This window comes from Pangasianodon hypophthalmus, chromosome 5, assembly GCF_027358585.1.
Source record: "Pangasianodon hypophthalmus isolate fPanHyp1 chromosome 5, fPanHyp1.pri, whole genome shotgun sequence".
Lineage (NCBI taxonomy): Eukaryota > Metazoa > Chordata > Actinopteri > Siluriformes > Pangasiidae > Pangasianodon > Pangasianodon hypophthalmus.
The window spans coordinates 24,459,474-24,481,875 of NC_069714.1; the positions used below are offsets into that span (position 1 = coordinate 24,459,474).

General features: G+C 36.7%; 1 protein-coding gene across 1 annotated transcript in view; it reads right to left on the reverse strand.

Moving 5' to 3' along the window:
• LOC113526151 (coiled-coil domain-containing protein 148) overlaps window positions 1-22,402 on the reverse strand; it is an 82,179-nt gene that overhangs the window by 4,344 nt on the left and 55,433 nt on the right. The window contains exons 11-12 of the mRNA XM_026912967.3: window positions 7,781-7,921; window positions 1,083-1,201 (exon numbers count right to left, since the gene is read on the reverse strand). Of these exons, the coding sequence (XP_026768768.3) occupies window positions 1,083-1,201; window positions 7,781-7,921 (260 nt within the window). The remainder of the gene's footprint in view (window positions 1-1,082; window positions 1,202-7,780; window positions 7,922-22,402) is intronic.

Genomic DNA, 22,402 nt, shown 5'->3' on the forward strand with positions numbered 1-22,402 from the left:
TGATGATGATGTAATGGTGCCAGAGTATTTCGGACATTTTGAAAGTCTGTATCTAATTACAAACTGAATTGATTAGGCTTATGTCGATTTTGCTATGGCATGTATGTATCAATGATCGAATTGTAACATTCACTGTGTGAGGAATTCACACTTAGCTAGTAAGGTTTTAGACATCTTCAGGTAGACTGACTTGTTTTTACCACTACATTTTACATTAAACTGGTTCCTTACCCAACATGTTCTTTGCAGGTTGACAGCCATGGCAAGGTTAGAAAGTGTCCTAAATAAGGAATAACACACTACAGACCATGTGGTGATATGAAAATAATCCACACCAGGGTGCTGTGATGAGGCATGTCACAAAGCAGGGTGCTGTTGCTACCCCAAAGTGGATTATTTTCATATAACCGTGCAGTCTGCAGTATGTTATTCTGCTAATACCATAACAATTTGCCAACAATTACAACGTTTTATTTGTAACTGAACAACATACCATGCATTTTAACAATTTATAGTTAAGATTTAATGATATGGAATGCCCCAGAGACAAGCTAGTACCTGTTACCACTTATGTTACAGCTGCAATAATCAGTTGTTCCCTCACCAGCATCTCCTTTTCTCTCTCTCACTTAAAAAACGCTTGTTATTTTAGCAAGAAACCAGGAAGTGTAAACTCTTCTGTCCTGAAGACTGGGAAACTTTGCAAAGCACCATGACTGTTACCTGAGACTCCTTCATTCTAGTTGCAGCTTTGAACCCTGTGTTTACTAGTAGAACTCAGTTTTGGCCAAAACCTGATTTTGCATAATTTTTGGCTGTTCTGATGGGTTTTCCCAGACCGCCACCCAACATAAAGTATGTCAATAAGGCCATCAGGAACTGCAAACCAGCTTCTGTGCATCTTGGGAGAGGTCTGGAACTGTACTGGAAAGATGAACACCATTCTTCCAAAAGCTATTCCCTCAGTTGGTGTTCCGATGTGTGATGGCAATCTGGTCTTAACTCTAGCTGTTATGATTCTCATCCTTGTATTTTAGCAATATGAGCACAACCTGGTCGAGACCTCTTACTTTTAATCTTACCTTTCTTTATCTCTCCTTGCCTGTTCCTCCATCTCTCTCCTGAGCTGTGCCAGTCTCGTCTCCTCCCTGTACCTCCACTCCGCTCTCCTCCTCCCCTGCTCCTCATAAAACTCTCGCACCTGGAACACACACAGAGCTCAAACATGTATTCACACTCATGCACCACTTTCACTCAAACTCATTTCTAAACTTTCTGATCTAGCAGCTAAACTAATTAACTTTAGAGTATCTAATTAAACAAATTGCCTGGAGGAAAAGGAGGCAAAGACTCACCCTGATATCTTTGTGCTGCTCTTATTGATTGTTACAGATGGAAGACAAGAAGATGGGGTTTGCAAATGAATAATAATGTTTTATGGTGTGTGAGAGGATTTTATGTGTATTTTATATATATATATATATATATATAAATATTTTTATATATATATATATATATATATATATATATATATATATATATATAATCCATTACAGCCCAAATGACATCATTAGTCAGCGTCAAGCCTGGAGGAAGTGACTTCATTAAACAGAATGGGAACGTGAGGTCACAGCATCAGAGTCTCCAACACAAATATGGGAGGTTAAAAGACACCGTCACACACACATACACACACACACACACACACACACACACACACACGCACACACACACAAAATGCAACACATTCATCAAGTTAATGAGGCCAGCAGTGGCTCAGCGCTTTCCTCACACAATCAATTGCTCAATAGTAAAACAATATTGATAATGAGCAAAGAGTTTGTCACGCTCCTGCAAACATAAGATGTTTTTTAATCATCTGTCACAACTCAGCTGGAAGATATTTTTATATATCAGCCTTAACCTCTGGAAAGAAATACTCCAGTGATTTTCAGATCTCTATTCACTACATCTATATGACAAATGATTTCCACACAGTAAAGTAAACAAGAAAACTTATTTACTCAAACCTCACTTATAATATAGGTTTAAGGGCATTAGGCAAATTAGTTAACAGTAAATACTGTTAACTAATAAAAAACAGTTCTATTGAGAAAATCTGTGAAATTCATCCTTTCAGAGATTCATCTTTTTCAGAGAATGCACGGTATGTACAGTAATAAAATACCAGCAGAGTTATATAAACCTTATACCACTTGTGAAAATGTTAATAAGCTACATTACTGTGTTGCTCCAATGCTGGAAAAAACTACATACGAAAATGTTTTGTAAGATATTGTCTCTTGTGTCTGTCTCATCCTTTATTGTTGGAGTGTAATAACTGTAGTTTTAAATTTGGGTTATCTATAAGTACTTCAAACATTTATTGACTGAGTTGTTCTGCCGCCATTAGACTTTCATTATAGATGAGTTTGGAGTAAACAGGATTTCTGTGGTTTTATCACAACAGAGAAACAAGTCAATATTATTGTCTGAGGTAATTACACATACACATCCGAGGCACTGGGTAGAGAGCGGATTAAATAATGTTTGAGTAGTCCTTTCATAACACAAGCACTATTATTTTATTTATACTTTATTTAAGTTTTTTTTTTATTTAATCTTTAAATCAACATTATTACTATTATTATTAGTAGTAGTAGTAGAAGTAGAAGTAGAAATAGTAGAAGTAGTTGTACGTATTATTGGGTAGTAGTGGTAGTAGTAGGATTAGTAGGTAGTAGTACTAGTAGATAGTACTGGGTAGTAGTGGTAGTAGTTATATATATATATATATATATATTTAATGTCATTTTTTAAGCTGCCACCATTAAGTTTTCACATTATGATTTTGGATTGCCTGTGTGTCTGTCTGTCTGTCCAAGATTCTCATTTGCGTCATATCTCAGTGGTTGAATGTTTGTAGCCTTCGCTCCCCACACGCATCCGTAAGGTTTTGCCCTTGCCTTAACAGTTGAGCCACCACTGCCCATTTTTCCTGCTTCCAACACATCAACTTTGAGAACTAACTGTTCACTTGGAGCCTAATATATCCCATCCCTTGACAGGTACCATTTTAATGAGATAATCAATGCTATTCAAGTCATCTGTCAGTGGTTTTAATGTTATGGCTGATCTATTTTAATGGTGTTTCAGGCATACACATTATACACATTAATAAAAAGAAGGACTAGATTCTCGGTGGTGGAGGCATCCCCGTCAATGCCATTGGCAGCATTCTTGTTTATTTATTTTATCGGCAGCATACTTGTTTTGTTTATTAAATGAATTATGTGCTATGTGTAAGCTTTCAATCATAATCAATAATAATAATAATAATTATAATTATAATTATAATAAGCCATGAAAACAAGCAAAGTACAATATCAACATAATATTAATAAGAAAATACAATATAAATAAACAGACACAAAAGAGGATATATATATATATATATATATATATATATATATATATATATATATATATATATATATATATATATATATATAAACCAATAAATAAAACACACATATACAGGACCAGAGTTCAGGCTAAGAGTTGCAAGATACCAAGATACCACTGTATCAGTTCTTTGGTGGAATCTTATTAGATCCATTAATTTTAGCTCTATATACTGTGTATGTAAAACAAACAAAAAAAGTATCCAATGTCTATTCAAAAGGCAATTATTTTTAAGTAATAATTAAAGTGATTTTGCTGGTGGATCCTTGAAAACTATGCATCCAACAAGACCTGATAAAGCACACACACCCTACCCTTGGCCTGTTATTTACACAAGAAATATCTCACTCATTGGCTGACTAGGCAAGCACTGTTGCCATGGAATGCCAAAAACTGATCTGAACTACAAATAAAAATAAAATGAGGAATGTGGCAGATGAAAGATACCCACTATCACTATAGATTTCAATAATGAATGCCTCTACTTTCCCAGTGAGGAGCTGAGATAGATCTCTCTGCAATCAAAAGTGCTTTGGTGTATCGGTGAAATAGTGTGCCGCTTGCACAATACATTACAATGTCTTTCAGCTACTCTCCATGTCAGTATGCGATAAGAGATAATGGGTGCAAATTGCAAATGACATTGCTTATTATATAAATCACTAAAAAATGTATTGGAGTTTACAAGGGTGTACCATATTTGGGTGCAATGGCCAAGCCATGTCTAAAATTATTTAACCCCAGACCACCATCCTCTTTTCTCCTCTTAAGGGTGTCCAGTTTGATTCAAGGACATTTATACTTCCTGGCAAATTTACACATGGCTTATTCCAGCAGTCAGGTGGGGGAGATAGATTGACAAAATTGATCCTTGGCAAGACATTTGTTTTTATAATAGAAATAAGAGCTTGAATAGAAGACTAATCCATTTATCCAAAATGGCTTCTGTATATTTATATTTTATAATGTGATTTAACGAAAGGGAAAACTTTGATTCCTAAATATTTAAAATGCTTCACAATGACAACATTAACAGGACCAATTCATTTTAAATCCTGACAAACACATCAGTCCTTCACAGATGGGCAAAAGATGAGATATACAATGCCTTGCGAAAGTATTCACCCCCATTAGTGTTTTTCCTGTTTTGCTGCATTACAACCTGGAAAAAATGGATTTTTATTTGGATTATATGTAACAGACTTAACAAAATAGACCAAATTGTTGAAGTGGAATGAAAAAAATACCTTGTTTAAAAAAAAATAAAAACTGAAAAGTTGTGCGTGCATATGTATTCACTCCCTTTCCTATGAAAAACCCTAAATAAAATCTGGTCCAACCAATTAACTTAATTAATTTACATAATTAGTTGATTAATTCACATAATTAGTTGACTGAGGTCCACCTGTGTGCAATCAAAGTGTCACCCAATCTGTCACGATGTCAGGACAAATACACCTGTTCTGAAAGGCCCCTGAGTTTGTAACACCACTAAGCAAGCATCATGAAGACCAAGGAGTTCTCTAAACATGTCAGAGACAAAGTTGTGGAGAAGTATAGGTCAGGGTTGGGTTATAAAAAAAATCCCAAACTTTGAACACCCCACAGAGCACCATTAAATCCATTATAACAAAAAGTTAAGAATATGGCACCATTACAAACCAAACAAGAGAAGGCCGACCACCAAAACTCACAGACCAGGCAAGGAGGGCATTAATCAGAGATTCAACAAAGATACCAAAGATAACACTGAAGGAGCTGCAAATATCCACAGCAGAGATGAGAGTATCTGTCCACAGGACCACTTTAAGCCGTACAATCCACAGAGTGGGGCTTTATGGAAGATTGGCAGAAAAAAGCCATTGCTTTAAGAAAAAAATAAGAATACATGGTTGGAGTTCACCAAACAGCATGTGGCAGACTCCCCAAACACATGGAAGAAGAATCTCTGGTCAGGCGAGACTAAAATTGAAATGTGTGGTGCAAATTCAAACACTTCCCATCACCCCGAGAACACCATTCCTACGGTGAAGCATGGTGGTGGCAGCATCATGCTGTGGGAATGCTTTTCATTGGCAGGGACTGGAACTGGTCAGGACTGGAGGAAAGATGGATGCTAAATACAAGGCAATTCTTGAAGAAAACTTGTTTCAGTCTGCCAGAGATTTGAGATTGGGACAGAGGTTCACCTTCCAGCAGGACAATGACCCTAAACAAACAAAGCTGGAGTGATTTAAAGGGAAACATTTAAATGTCTTGGAATGACCTACTTAAAGCCCAGACCTCAATCCAATTGAGAATCTGTGGCATGACTTGAAAATTGCTATTACTGTTAACGAACAATACTCATCTAACTTGAAGGAGCTGGAGCAGTTTTGCTTTGAAGAATGGGCAAAAATCCCAGTGGCTAGATGTGCTAATCTAATGAAGACATATCGCAAGAGACCTGCAGCTGTAATTGCAGCAAAAGGTGGACTGACTTTTTTGGGGGGTGGGTGAATAGTTATGCCCACTGAAGATTTCTGTTTTTTTTTTTTTTATTATTTTTAATTATTGTTTGTGCCACAATCACAATAAAAAATATTTTGCACCTTCAAAGTGGTAGGCATGTTGCGTATCTCAAATAGTACAAACCTCCCCAAAAAAATCCACTTTAATTTCGGGTTATAATGCAACAAAACAATAGAAAAAACACCAAGGGGGTGGCATTATATATAGTGGAGGACGCAAGGCACTATATATAGTGGAGGATTTTTCAAAAATCATGTTTCTGCCTTCTCTTGTATTAAAATTCTGCTCCAAGAATCCTCAGCGTGCCACGTCACAGCCAGCACAGTGAACAACCGCAAACTCCACATCCCAGAATTCTCAGTCATCCCATACACTACAAGCCATGTCACCTGACCAGTCACATGACCCCTATCATGACCCCTATCATGCCCCCTGAATACCTGGCTCCCATTCACATACTCCTTAATAAAACCCAAACTGTCATGCTTGAGCAATCTTGCCTGTATGATTGTAAGCATTTTATCTGTTTCTGTTATTCATGTTCTTTGACCCCAAACCAGTTTCTGAGTATTACATAGTTCACTTTTGCCCTTGTCTTCTTGAGTTTCAATAAATGCAAACATGCATCCAGTTCTTTACAGAAAAATCACCCGCATATACCACCAGATAGTGTTGAGAAGTGTGCTATGAGTAGTAACAGGTAAGAACAGTATAAACTGATGAAACATCTGGTCAAAAAGCTCAGGAGAGAGCAAACAGCCCAAGACTCGTAGGCAACCTTGACAAGAAGATCTAGAAACTGGCAACTTGTATTAAGTGCTATTGGGCTCACATAAAATGTTAATAATATGAATAAAATCTTTACCAAAGCTCACTGCTTCCAAAACAGACCTTTGTCTATACTGTAAGTATTGAAATAATATACAATATTTCCCATAATTCCCTTGTTTATATTGTCTCCAAGTCCCTGCGAACACAAAAGTCTCTTCAAACACACTCGTATGGTGTGCCAAATATAATTTAAAAAATGTAATACTCTTTTCTATCTGATTTTTTTATATATATTTGAGGCCATTCTAATACATTTAGATTAGTCTAAATGCTAAATGTAAATGCTAAATATAAATCTAAATGTGGAAATCTATATCTAAATGTTAAATGTAGTAGTGAAAGGTCTTGTTCATATGCTAATTGTCCCTTCCATCTCTGAGTTTTGTGTCAGTGGGAAACTATTACCATTTAACATCTAGATTTAGATTTAACATTAGGTTTATAGTTAATATTTAGATTTAGATTTAACACTTTTATATTTATATTTATATATACACAAGATTTATGTCTAAATGTATTGTAATGGCCTCAAATGTTCAAAAGGTCAGACAGGAAAGAGTATTCAATGTTTTACATTTGCCGCTCAATACACTTGCCAGAATTTCTCCCCGTCTTACTATGAGCTACAAGCAAGAAAGAGAAAAAATCTAATAAAATGACCTAACATTAATCTTGCTATTTCTCATGATAAAGACTTATTATTATCATTATTGGTTGGCAAAGATCCCCAAAGAAAATAACGACCCTTAAATTCAGAGCCTAATCTACCATATTTGAGATTTAAAGCTGTAATATGAAATGGATTTAAAATATTAATAATTGCGAGGCCACAGGGGAGGCAGAAGAGTTATAAAAATTAAATGGATGCATCCAAAACTCTTCAAACAATCCTTAAGAGTCCTTTATAAAAGAATACCAAAACTTCAGTGTTTTTAATGTGGGTGTGTGGGTGTGTGTGTGTGTGTTTTTATACTTGTTGTTTCTGTCTGGTCCTCCTGGCATGCTCTCTCTCCTGCTCCTCTCTCTGTCTTTCTTTCTCCTCCTCCTGCCAGCGGGCTGCTACAGATGCCTCCATCCGAGCCACCTCTTCCTGCTGCTCATGCCACTGCTGAAGCTACACACACACACACACACACACACACACACAATACCCACATACAATTACTGACTGTAGAGTATCATTTTCTTTTCCAAATGACGCCGGTTCGAGTGATCTACCTTGCTGGTGCATCATTGGTGTGTACAGTTTGAGACTAGAGTTCTTTTTTTCTCACAGAGTGTGTGTGTCAGTTCTCCTCTAGCCCTTCAGCAATGTGAGGTTCTGACAAGACAGGGCCATGTTCTTGTTCATTAAATTTAAGAAGTACTGTACCATCAGCAAGGTGTCTCCCAGGAAAGAATCTAATACAGCCATTTGTGTCCAAAAAAGAGAGGACAGGACAAAGAGAAGAATCCAGAGAAATGGATAACTATTTTTTAATTAATGGACTTTCTCCTGCCGAGCTCTGCTCCTAAGCTAAATTTCCTTGTCTGTGCAATGACAGTAAAAGAATCTTATCTTCTCCGGTCATAATCTAGAGAACATTTTAGAACCAATTTCCCAAAATATGAGGCTGAACTGTATAAGCAGGAGAAAACTCCATAAATATATATGTGTATACACACACATACACACACACAAAATCTTCACTTTTATACACAGTAAATGAAATACACACACACACACACACACACATACACACACACCGAGTGAATGGCAGGTGTGTTTAGCAGCTGTCTCCTGGTAATGTGAGAATCACTGAAGCGGTGAGTTTCAAACTTGCAAACTGATTTCCATCAGCAGAGTTTAGTAAATCCACACACACACACACACACACACACACACATACACATTAACACCTCTGTAGCTGGAGCATCCTCATCCCTGGGGTTCTGCAGAGAGAATCAACACCTCTTTTTTGTCTAAAGTGGATTGTGTTTAACAGGTCAGGGGCTTCACAATATTGGACCGGGTCAGTGGCAACATTCACACGTGTTAATTCACATTACGCATTTCCATTAACTGTGTCTCTGTGTTCAAATGGACTGCATGGCAAGGCAGGAATTTCAAGTGTTTTTATTACACATCGTGCCTGGGAAGTACAAAGACAGATCCACACTCCAGTGTGATTAACCACGCTTCTTTTCTAAAGAGAAATATTTCCATTTCCCTAAGTGATTAGCACATTAAAGTGATTATCAGGTGCTAACATGCGACTGACACGTTGCACGAACAATGAGCCACTTCTGGCACTATAACTGATAGATAAATGTTTCCATATTTTAATTTGAACATTTCTTGAAGTCAAACCAAAAATGTTAATAAAGATTATTCCAGAAAAAAACGTTGACTGGCAGTTTATATATTAATCCTTAATAGCTGATGATAATGATGACTTACTTCTAAAATTGCTAATATATGCAACGTGTGCCATGTTTTCCTGCAACACTTATCACTGTAAATGTTTCTGTAGGGTCCAAAAGTCTCAGAGCACTAGTGAAAATGCTTCTGTTTTGCATTCTTTTCTAATTTAATATATCAATTTTCATTACAAATTATATTATTGACAACAATTTGAGTGAAATTTGAGTAGTAGTTTCTTAGTATTTGGTATGTCCCATTTTTGCTTTAATGACAGTGTGCACTCGAGCTGGCATGGACTCCACAAGTTTGTGCAAAACCTTATGAGCCATTTTAGATCAAATCCATCCGAGTGTCGTCTGAACACATGCTTCAATACAAGAGATTAGGCATGAGGACAATCTGAGCTTTTGTACAAAGCAGTTAAAATGGTCAATATCACACATCTGCTTACATTTAAATAGGGACCTAGAAATAGTGCAGAGTCTTGAATATTAAATATTCAAGATATTGAACATTTACTTTCTTTGTTTTAAATATTTCAAATTTCTAAAACCTTTTGTTTATTTCTAATTTTAAATAAAAAAGTGTGGTCTCAGACTTTTGGGCACCACTGTATGTGTCCATGTGAATGTTTTACTTAAATGCTTTAGAATCTGTGAGAGAAACTGACATTAGATTGTGGATGTATTAATTTGTGATATGCAAAGAAGCAGCAGTAATTTTCCCTGAACTTTAGCTAGCTTTTCACTATATTAGCTAGCTATGTTAGCTTGATAGATTAAAAATGTGTTTGACAAAGGTGTATTATAAAAAAGCTGTTGCAGCCTGAGCTATCTTCGGAGTGTATAAGCAACTAAAGGGGGCAGTATATTATAGACTCAGATGGTAAGTCATTGGGGTTTTATTTAAATTTTCAAATAAATAGGAATCTTTATATTAAGAAAAATCAGATGTTCTGACCCAGGTTTTATCTGGCAATTCTCTGATTTTTTAAAACCATAAAGCTTTGACCCTTCATAAGTGTGAAAGTAAATACAACTTTTAAACTTATATACTTTTATGCAATATTTTATCAAAAGTCTTAGGCACATATAAAGAAATGCTGTATACCAAAGATGTCTTCATAAAGAACAAATTTCATGTGACAATCCTTGATCTTTAAAAATACATCAATGTTAAAGGACATTAGCTGGTAAGTTTTACTGAGCATCTTGGAGATTTTGTTGCACTTGTCTATGTTTTTGCAGGTAAAACCTGATGGCCTTCATTGTGGTCTTTTTGTTTGTTTGTTTGTTTGTTTGTTTTTTCTGAAAAGTGGTCTATTAACATGTTAAAAACATCTGAGACAAAATTTGTATTTTAAAAAATTAGGGTGCATAAGACATTTGTACAGTACTGTATATGTCGTGGCATGTAACTAACATAAGCTCACATAGAACCATACAGTATATTCCAAGGTTGTGAAATATCTCCTGTCAACATTCTAGCTACTCTTCATTAACATTTATGGGCTAAAGCTAGAACCCTTAAGGCTTGCTGTGCTTCTCTGGGTGCAATCCTTTACATTTTTATTTAGAACCCTAAAGAAAGGTTTCCTATAAGAAAGAATTCCTCTTTAGAAAACTACAAACTATTGATTATACAAAGAACTCTTACGGAAGCATTTTTCCCTCAGAGGGTATGAGGTCATGCTTCAATACAAGAATGAGTTTAATTTCTGAAATGCTGCTCAATGAGACACAAAGATTTTTCAAATGTTCTTTCTCAATTAAGAAGCCAGAAACCAGAAACCAAAGCCAAAATTGCCCAAGCTCTGCCTGCTGGAAATTGAATCTTCAGCCCGGTTTCAGCTGTTTCATCGACTGAAACAGGTATTTGGCTCTATTCAGGCTGCCCTCTATCTTGATGTTTCATAGTTGCTGTCACTGAAAAGCATTCCCATAAAATGATGCTGCCACCACCGTGTTCTCATGGTGATAAGCAATGTGGGTTTTCACCACAAAGAACCACATTTTCTGTCTGCAACATGACTTTCAGTAAACATTTTTTTTTCCATTTTTTTTCAGCAGTGTCTTGCTTCTCACCACTGTTGTCTCAGCATAAAATGTTGTCCCACAATTTATCACACCTCTCCTCTGGATCTCTACAGAGTAGTAGATGTGCCATATAAATAATTTAATGGTACCAGAAAAGATGAAAGATGGATAGCTAACAAAAGACTGTATTTGTTAGGATACAGGAGGGAAAGGAAAGTCTCCAGTGTGTCTACTGTTTTCTTGTTGCAGATACAGTGACTATGGTTATACAACTACACAAATTATAAGGCAGTGGTCTGGAAAAAACAGCTTTACTTGTTTTTCAGGAAAAGCAATATTATGCTAACATTGTAAATTGTAGTAAAAGGTTAGGCAGTTATGATAATATGAAAATGTAACCTTTGCACATGCCTAATCAGAATATAAGTAAACTCTCTGGCTCTATCACTGATGCAGAAATCATTTTGCAGGCATGTCACCCATGCCAGTATATGTTTGTATGTGACAGAGCGCTGCTCCTTAACAACAGTGCGAAGAAACAGACGGAGCAATCTGTTCAATGGCTCTGACGAGAGACATGGCCACTTCACACTTCCACTGAGGAAAAGCTTGATGTGTTCTCAGCAACAGATTGTCATCAAACACACATTTGCAAAGCGGTTGTGCGTGTGCCATGCCGCGCTGATAGTCAGTGTGTGAGACAGAAACCAAACCTCACTTCAGTTCCGTCTGAGGAGAAGAAAAATTTCACACTAACACTAAAGTCCTAAACACAACCCACATCAGCTATGAATGTTAACAAAGGACATTTCATCAGATCAATACTCATTTTTACTCAGTGATTCTTCATGTACTTTCTGCTTTACAGATGCATTTTTTTTGTATAACAGTAAAGCTAAAGCAGAAAAGGCATAGCTAAAATGGAGAAAAAGCACAGAGAGGGTAACTGGCCCAATAATTGCACCATCAATCAAACTCCTATCTGGCCCAGATAAGACAACAGTGCCAGATGATAGGAACCAGAATAATGTCCCACTAACTTTACACACACACATACACACACTCTCTCTTAAAAATATGCCTCGCTCTCCAATTTAGAAATGCTTGAGAAGGAAAAACATGTTAATTCTGCTAAGTATAATTATGTGCTGCTATGAAAGCCTATTTATCTGCCCACTGCAATATTTGCAGTAACAATTTCAGGGTCAGACTGAGGCTGATATACACTATATGGCCAAAAGTACATATATGGACACTTGACCATCACGTCGATATGTGGTTCTTCCCCGAACTGTTGACAGAAAGCTGGAATCACACAATCGTGTAGGACGTCTTTGGATGCTGTAGCATTACAATTTCCCTTCACTGGAACTAAGCGGCCCAAACCTGTTCCTGCATGACAATGCCCCTGTGCACAAAGCGAGCTCCATGAAGACATGATCTGTCAAGGTTGGCGTGAAGAACTTGGGTGACCTTTGAGATGAACTGGAACACCTTTGACTGCACCCCAGACCTCCTCACCTGTCATCAGTGCCTGACCCCACAGCTCTGGTGGCTGAATGAGCAAAATCCCCACAGCCACGGTCCAAATTCTAGTGGAAAGCCTTCCCAGAAGAGTGGAGGTTATTATAACAGCAAAGGGGACTAAATCGAGAATGGGATCTTCAAAAAGCACATATAAATGCTTGGTGTCCACAAACTTTAGGCCAAATAGTGTACTTTAAACTGTTTCTTTTCTTTTTTTTTCTCAACAGCAGCACTGACTACTCACGATAACAAATGCTAAGCAACTAAAGTGGGAAAACACAGAACTTATAAAGAGGGACTAATCATGAGCAACACGAGACAGGTATGCACAAACACAGGAAACCAGTGGGACAACCAAGGAAGTAATTCAAAAATATGTGGCAGGGTGACCTCTGGAGGTCTGGCAGGGAATTGTCCATTGTGGACGTGACAGTAATGATCTGACCTGGTTCTTGCAATGTCTATAAGATCCTTTATTTAGCATGTAGAGGTTCACTGTCATCATCTCACAGTCTTACTAATGGAGTGCCTCAGGGGTCAATTCTTGGTCAACACTTATTTTCCCTTCGCACTAAATCACTGGGCTCCAGTGTCAGCTGTCATGGCTTTTCTTATCACTGCTACACGGATACCACACCACTTTATTTCTGCTTTCCTCCAGTCACCTCCCAAGTTGCTCAGAAGATATCAGATTGCCTTTCTGACATCTCTAAAACAGAGAGCGCAGACCTCTTCTTCAGAACATCAGAAGGACATGACCTTTCTTATACAGTATAAATCCTAGTTATTTCCAGACTTGATTACTGCAATTCTTGATTTGCTGGTCCCACTTGATATGCCATATCTTCTCTTCAGAGCATTCATAATTCTACTGCTTACCAGGTTCCTAACCTCCTGATGTTTTCTCATGTGACCCCTTCCTGCAGTTACTCCACTCCCGCTTTTTCCTTTGCATTCCAGGTGTCAGACGGCTCTGCATCACGTTATCTATGCAGCCTGGTTCAAATCTGCACACCTGCACACCAACTCTGGGCTTCCACTTCCATCATTTGTCCTTATTTGAGGTCTAACCATCCAGGTGGAATGAGCTTCCACCTACAGTCTGAACAACTGAGACTCTATTTCTTTCACAAAGGTAGGAATAATCCTTTGCACTGACTGGCTTTTGTATTACTTGTATTATGTACTATTATTTATGCACTTGGGCTTTCAATTGTCCTTTTTGTTTCTGATTGTCTTTTGTATTGTTCATGCATCTAAGTTTGAAATGGTCTTTTTGGCACCAGCAGACCACTCTGAACACTTGTACAAACTATAATTTGTCTAGTCTCTTTTGTTACGAATCCTTGCAGATTTGCTTGATGCTTTTGTATTGCTGCACATTCAGCTGTTTGCACATTCTGGATAACAGCATCTGCTAAATGTTGACACAGTTACCTTTTAATGCTTAACAGTTCAGACCAGAGAGGGTAAATAAAATGAAAAACTATGAAAATCTGTAAAAACTCTCCCTTTTCTGACCTAATGTCTATAGCCCTGCAGTTAGTCTCTGGACTGGTGAGCTACCTTCAGTTAAATAATTAATATGTATACATTTGATTGGATGAGACACAACAGAAGATCTGCTATAGACACAGAGCTAGTTTAAGTTTAGAATACTAGAGTCACAAAACTAGTGTCAATTTATCATTTACTGGAACATTTATTGAAACACTTAGCTGGGTCCAGATCCTGGCTGCAGTCTGCCAGTTGATGACCCCTGGTCTAGTGGTTTCATACTGAGAATTACAAATGTAGTACTGTAAAAAGACCCAGATGATGGACTTTCCTTGTAGATTAATAAGAATGTGGAATAATAGACATTTTTTGCACCACAAACAGAAAGTCTTGGTCTCATTGTGGAAAATATATTGAAATTATATGTCTACCAAGGACCATTTTAAAATGACAGCATTTTAAAACTCTGCAGTTCTAAACTTATTTGACAAAAAAAAAAAAAAAAAACTCTGCAGTTCAAGTGTATTTAATTGGGATTCTATGGCACTGCCAAAAAAAAGTCCAAAATGTCAAATAAAGCTAAAAAAAAAAAAAAAAAAGCCTTGCTTACATAAGTATTCATTCAGGGTCAATAACCTCTAAAACTACCTTTGGCTACAGTCATTTGACATAAGTCTTTACCAGCTTTGGATTGTGCAATTTATGCTCATTCTTCTTGTTAAAATTGTCCAAGCTCTGTCTGATTGGATGGGGACAATGAACAGCAATTTTCAGTTCTTGCCACAGATTCTCAAAAAATGAATTTATCTAGCATAACATAAAAGATCAAACAGATTTAAGAATACTAAACCTGTTTCTAGCAATTTGTTTCAAATTTCAAGCTAGAAACCATCTTGTATTGCCAGACCATTTTGCTACTTTCTAAAAATAAATACTTGACATAAGCAAAATTATCTACCAGTTCAACAGGACAGTTTCAAACTTGACATTAATAAAAATGGCTGAAAATAGGCTTAGTAACCTTATATTTCTTTGATCAACATCTAATAAGAAATTTTAGACTGGTATTCAAGATATTCTCACTTGGTAAGATATCATTTTTGCAGTGGGTTGAGGTCTGGGCTTTGGCTGAGCCATCCTAAGACATTACAGTTCTTGGTTTTAAAGTCTTGTGTAAATTAAGCTGTGTGACCAAAAATATTTCTTCTAGAATGGCCCTGTATTTGGTTTCATCCAGACCAGTTCCTTAGTTGCTGTGGTTGAAAAGCATCCACATACAATGATGCTACCACCACCATGCTTCACCATAGAGACAGTGTTCTCAGGGTGATAAGCAGTGTTGGTCTTTGCCACACATAGTTCCATGGTGGTGAAAATTTATACTATTTATATACATATGTATGCATAATTGTCAGTTATAGCTGCTCTGGTAAATGTGATTAACTGAATCAGGCGTCTTAAATTAGGAGTTGTAAATCATTAAAAACTGGTCAGTGTAAGCCACCCTCAAAGACCATACACATGACAAGTAATATGTTGTTGAAAATTTGACAGAACTTAAAAATATAGTACAACCTTAAAAATGACTCTTTTTCTGTATGTTTGGCCTGTAGTACATAAATTAGAATTACCCACAAAACTTGAAATCATAAAGGTTTATCATATTAGTACAAAATTGTGTCTGTAAAGTGTGATTCAAGTTGCTGCATGCTTGCATGTTTGTCTTCACTAAAGCACTTTTCTAGAATTAATATGTTGTCGGATTAATTATTTGATTTTATATTAAAATTAGAAACCGAATAACAGGAATTGAAATACACAGTGTGCTGGTAGTTCTGCTGCTCTCTGTTCTGTGTTGTTCTGCAGTGTGGCTTTAAAAGCAGCATTAATACTTTGCTACTAATGAAATCTATATTTGCAAATGCAGGAACAGTCTCAGCAGCAGCACATTTTTTTTCCACGCTCTGCTGCACGCACACACACACACACACACACACACAAACTGCTTCAGCTCCTTTGGTTAGCTCTATAATAGCTTTCCTGTGAGTCTAAAGAGTGAGAAACTGAAAAGAGACTCTAATACAAAACACAAAACTCTGTTCCACTTGGGAGCAGATACAAAACTGTTACAAGCTCAGAACAATTGTGAGGGACAAAGAGAGAGAGAGAGAGAGAGAGAGAGAGAGAGAGAGAGAAGGGAAAGAGTGTTCCTGGGTCTCCAGGGATCTTGAGTGGCACTGCAGTACAAATTCTTCTTCATCATTATTATTATTATTTGTGTCTCAGATACCTACAGGTGCCAGTGACAGGATGAGAGGTACTCAGTTTCAAAAGCAAATACCTCCAATCAGACAGCTTAAGTTTCCCAGCAATGTTTTCTTTTTTTTTCCACTCTCTGGTGGTCTTACTCATGTTTGATAAACTCCACTCACATCTGTGGGGCTTATCCTTTGGAAGCCCATCCACATTTATCAGTACTAAGAATGTGGAAAACGAACTTGGTCCTGCTCATCAGTGAGCTGCAGGCACAGATTGAACAAGTGATTTGGGGAGGCGAGGGTGTAAAAACGAGCACTAAGGACAATCCTAAAACTCACCCTTGCTGCAATGGATAATCTAACCTGGATACTGCAGACTTGTACCAAAGAAATGTTGTTGTAATTATCAAGACTATGATACTGATACTGAACATCCTTTCAACCCACACAGTACTGTCTGACTTCCTGTCGAGCTTTCTTCCTCATCTCATCTCAGAGAGTTTTTTTTCTTGCCACTGTCACCTCTGGCTTGCTCATTACAGTTTTAAATTTACATCTAGATTTATGTAAAGCTGCTTTGTGACAATTTCTATTGTTAAAAGAATTGAAGTTTAATTTCTGGTAGTGTTCAGTGGGGTTCTTTTGTGACGGCTCATCATTCAGTAATACCAGCAGAAAACTGCACAGTCATTACTCAATTAAACACTTGTGCAAGCAAGAAATAGAGAAAAAGGTTGTAATCCGATGATCAATGAAAACTTGGGTTTCCATTTGGATACAAATAAAAGTCAAGATTATTTCACTAATCCTGTTAAGAAAAAAAACAAATTGAATCAAACAATGATCAGATAGGCTACAGATATAAATTAGGCAGCTGATCACACTCGATTTCAATAATTATTCTAATTACTCTAACATTAAAGTAATAGCAATTACTCTAATGCTGCTTGTTGATAACAGGGCTCTACATCTACCATCTTGCTCTCAAACAGCCCAGCTGTTGTAATTGGCCCTCACATGAACCGCTGCTGAGGCTGTGTTGATGTGGGTGCAGTAAGGGCTCATAAAGGATGCTTTTGGGCACCGTGTTAAAATCCAAAACAAGAAATAGGACACTCTATGGCCTCATCGACCTCACGGTATGCCCCAACAAGGACTGTGAAGCCACAAGTTTGCCGTTTGAGACAGGGCCATAGCCCTGCTCCAGCTCTACCCTAACCATATAAATGTGATAAATGGCTTTTCCTTGTTGAGATCAATGCGCCACTGCTACTGCACCCCTATTGCTGCTGTTAGCAAATGTGTGAGGGACCAAAACAATACAAACAGCTTTGCCTTTGTGTAGCCTTCCTAAAAAAACAGCATTAATGTGTATTTAATTGTAACTCATTTGTAACTATTGAATAAACTCATTTGTAATGATCAAGATGGGAGATAAGGCATATAATGGGTGCATCTTAAAGAGATTGATTCCGTTGAAGCACAGAAAAAAGCATCAGAGAAGACGCTCAGCGATTGAGCCTGTGTGTGACCAGAGAAGTAATGATGAATGTGATTCAAGTGCTTAATTTATTCAATGCTGTGACAGAGAAATAATTCTCCTCTAAAAAAGCAAAGAATGATTCACTACCACTTGAATACCTCAATCTTATTTATAGTTGTGGACAGGATTCATGAATACAACAAAAGAATACATTAAGAAATTGAGGTTAGAAGGATAAGGAGGATATGAGGACAGAGGATATGAGATAAGACTTGAATGACTTTCTGAATAATAAACGTTCTAAAGCTATAGGTGAACTTTATCACTACAGCTCCAGCTCCTGTCAGTACTTACAATCCTTTACCTATCATTGTTAATATTGCCATGATGACTAAATTTGTATGTATAATCTGCTTTGCCCATGGACATTTCTCTCTACACCTAGCATGCATTCAAAGGAAACAAAACCAAAAAAAATCAGCTTGAAAATCAAAAACTAAGAGAGATAGCACAGCTTCAGGCATCTTGAAGAATAATAGATAGTCCCTCCTCTCTAAACATCTGCTCCACACCGCCCATCTCTTCCTGAATGGCTAATCTCTCCATGATGCTTACCAAAGGCCAAAAACACAATCATCAATCAATTATCAATCATCCCTCTATCAACCAGTGCAGCTGGCCCAAAAATGAGCAACTGTAGCTATAGTAACAGGAAAAAAAAAAAAAAAAAAAACAGGGGAAAATGGAAACTCCTACAGAACTGAAAGCCTAAACTACTCAGCTATATTTATATAATGTCATTATACCTTTACCTGAAAGCAGCAAGGCAGCTGCACATAATATAAAACACCAAGTAAATATACAATTAATAAACCAAACTAGAAAAAAAGAAACAAGAAATATAAGAAAGAAGATTGAATAAAAATCATAATAAAAGTATACATAGAATAAGAAAACAAGAAACTACATACATTAGGATGTATCCTAATGGCCAGACAACAAAGATAAGGCATTATCCTAAATCCTAAACATTATTCTAACATCTGTTCCATAATGTCATAATTTTACTTGCCAGTAAAATTTAATGACTCAGAACAGACCTGCAATCCATATAAATCTGCAATCTCAATCAACGAGGAGGAAGATAAAAGGTCACTAGTTCATTTATCTAGTGGGGAATTAACTAAACCATGCTTGATATGTTAATTGCAGGATTTTATAATCAGTACAACATTTAATGGGTAGCCAGTGCAAGGGGATAAAATGGGTGTATTATGGACAGACAACAGGATTCAAATGTGACTCAAATGTGAGAGCTAATTTCTAGTATTCTTTGGATCTAAAACTATAGCAAAACTTTAGTCTTTTAGTCTATTTTATTTACTTTTAACAGAAAATAAAATAGTTACCACACACTTTCTAATTTTAAGCAGTAAGTAATTAGTGAATGTTGGGATCATTCTTCTGGTTTAACAAAGAAAAGTACTGTGTATAATCAGCATACTAATTTAAATGTATTTCAATTCAATTCAGTTTCATTTTTATAGCCGATTTTTGTCACAAAGAAGCTTTACAGATATCCCAATGTAGATTTAGTGTAGCTCACTAAATGAGCAAGCCAGAGGAGACAGTGACAAGGGAAAAACTCCCTTAGACAACATGATTAAGAAATCGTGAGAGGAACCAGACTTAAAAGGAACCATCATCTAGCAGGTGGGTTTATGGGATATCAAGATTGTAGAATCATTACTCTTTTACAACTGTATAATATAAAGTCAAACTGTAGTAAGTTTGTTGAAGGGATGTCCATTATGAGCAGATTGTGAATACGAGTCCCAGGATGAGAACAGGATAAAGAAGCAAGGGTGAGGCTTATAAACTGTTTTTGGGATGTGTAAATCTTTACGGTCATCTACAAACATTTCATTTTCCATAATTCTTAATGAGTAAGCCAGAAGCGCATTTCTTGCATGTAGATATCTTTTAAAGGTAACTTGTATATTTAAAGCAGGAATGGCCCTAATAAAGAGCCTTGAGGAATGCCATATTTGAGCTTTTTTTAAGAGTCATTTATTTGTCATTTGCACAGTTACACTGGGTACACTGGGCACTGAAATGCTTGTGATGAGGCTCAGATTTTGACATTGACAGTACAAACACTTATTAGACATGAACAAACACATATTTGGACATGAGTGGTTGAGATGATGCAGTAATGATGGTAATAAGGTAAATGAGGTAAATGTAACAGTGGTGTACAATGGCAGAGTAAAGTGACGTGCTATTAAATTAATTTTGTGTTCACTGATTTGTAACTATCAGTCATACCTGTATGACCTGTATGACCTTTTTTTTTTTTTTTCAAGCCAATCTAATGTTAAATGGTCTACTGTGTTAAACCATAGGTCAGTCTCAGTCTTACAATATGTCCTGGACACTGAAAGAAAATTTTGTTTAAATTATTACAGTGAAAAAATAAAATCAATTTATCAGTAACTAAGTGAAGCAATGAGTACCTAAAATGAAGTTATAAAATTAGGCAATTTTTGGTTTCTAATTAGATAGCTTGTAATGGTTTGGCTCTGGGGACCGCATCCGGACTGAAACATGTGTTAATTATATTTAATTAATGGTTGGTTAATAATGGGTAATAGCTCTTGTACTGTTTCAGTTGGAAAAAGATGCAGAATACAAGGTGATGATTTATATGATGTTATAAAGGAAGTAAAATCACTGTGGCCAGCTTCTAACCACTCCTGGAATCTTGAGTAGATGTAAGGATTAACAGAAGTGCGGATATAAGTGGAGATTATATGTCTAGCCAGGCAATGAGCTACAAACCACATTACATTACAATATGTTACACATCCTGTTCAAAATTTGGAGACTTCTGAGTAGACACACCTGCTTATAATCTCTCTCTCTCTCTCTCTCTCTCTCTCACACACACACACACACACACACACATTTAAATAACCCTGACTTTCATCAGATCAGTGTGATTTCCTTCTCTAGTCAGTGATGGTATAAGTCTTTCACTAGCTTTGACGTTGTTCATGCCTCATTACAGTTTCTGCCCTTGCCTAGTAACCTGGAATTCTGATCATTGCTTTGCCTTCTTGGTTTGTTTCCCCTGGTTTGTCTAATAAAACACTGTACTGACATCCAAACCTGCTCTTGTCTGACAATCTAGTACATGTGGCACAACAGTTGGAACCTGTATCCTCTTCTTTGTGCAATTATATATATTATATGACATATATCACCAGCACCACCTACGACTAGAAGTGTGGGATAATATTTATATCCATAACTCATAGGAGTGGCTTAATTAAGGGCATATACATCAGGTTTCATTCATGTCTCAGTCAAACAGAGGATATTAAAGCAATCACTCACAAAAGAAGACTTGGAGGAAATGAATCTGACATAGAACTGTCCAAGTTCTAGATCCAAAATATGGGTTTCATAATTACTCCTTCTTTTCAATACAAAATGATTACATTTTTTTTACCCAGGAGAGTCAGAGTCCCTTTCCTTTGTACTGACAATAACATAAATAAACTAATAAAATTCTGTAGCTTTCAGATGTTGTCTCAGCTCCTTTTACAACACAGAGAACTTAGGGTTCTATATACTAGGAGCAGAGAGCAGATCTGTAGCCATGGACCCAGAAGGGAAGATTATAGTAGTGCAGTGTTTTATTAGCCTCACAAAGTGCTGTAAAATGGGACAGTCCCATTTAGTAAAGAGCATATTTGACCTTTGTATGTTGAAAAGAACCATGATCATTGGTAACGATCACTCAAATACAGTGACGTCTGGTCATGATGTTAGATGGGAAAGATAAAAATCTAACATTTATAGCATGACAATGAAAGTGTCACTGTTGAGCAGTGCATTATATCACAAGGTCTCATTGATAGCATAATAAGAATGATGTGGGGCAAACTATTACACTTGGACAAACTTAAAGACAGATAGCCAGCTGATTTCATGAATCTAATATTTCATGATTCCTAATTTATCATGATTTCAAATTTTTTAAAGAGAATTCAAGTCCATAATTCACTACTGTGTTCATGGCATGTTTCCTCAGAATACAAAACATGGTAAACAGAAAGGTTTTAACCCATTTGTTCAAACCAAAAATCACTAAATTTATGGTTTTGTCATTTGTACATTGATTAGACAATGTATTTACATTCAGTTGGGGGAAAAAGGATGATGTTCCTTACACCTGTGACTGTATTTGATACGCGTCTTCTCAATTAGATGTGTCAGATTACACTCTGTGTAATCATCTGACATGACTGTCACTGATAGGCTGCATGAATCTACAGTCTGGGATACAAAGAAATCAGCCCCAGCCTTGCTTCTCTATACCATC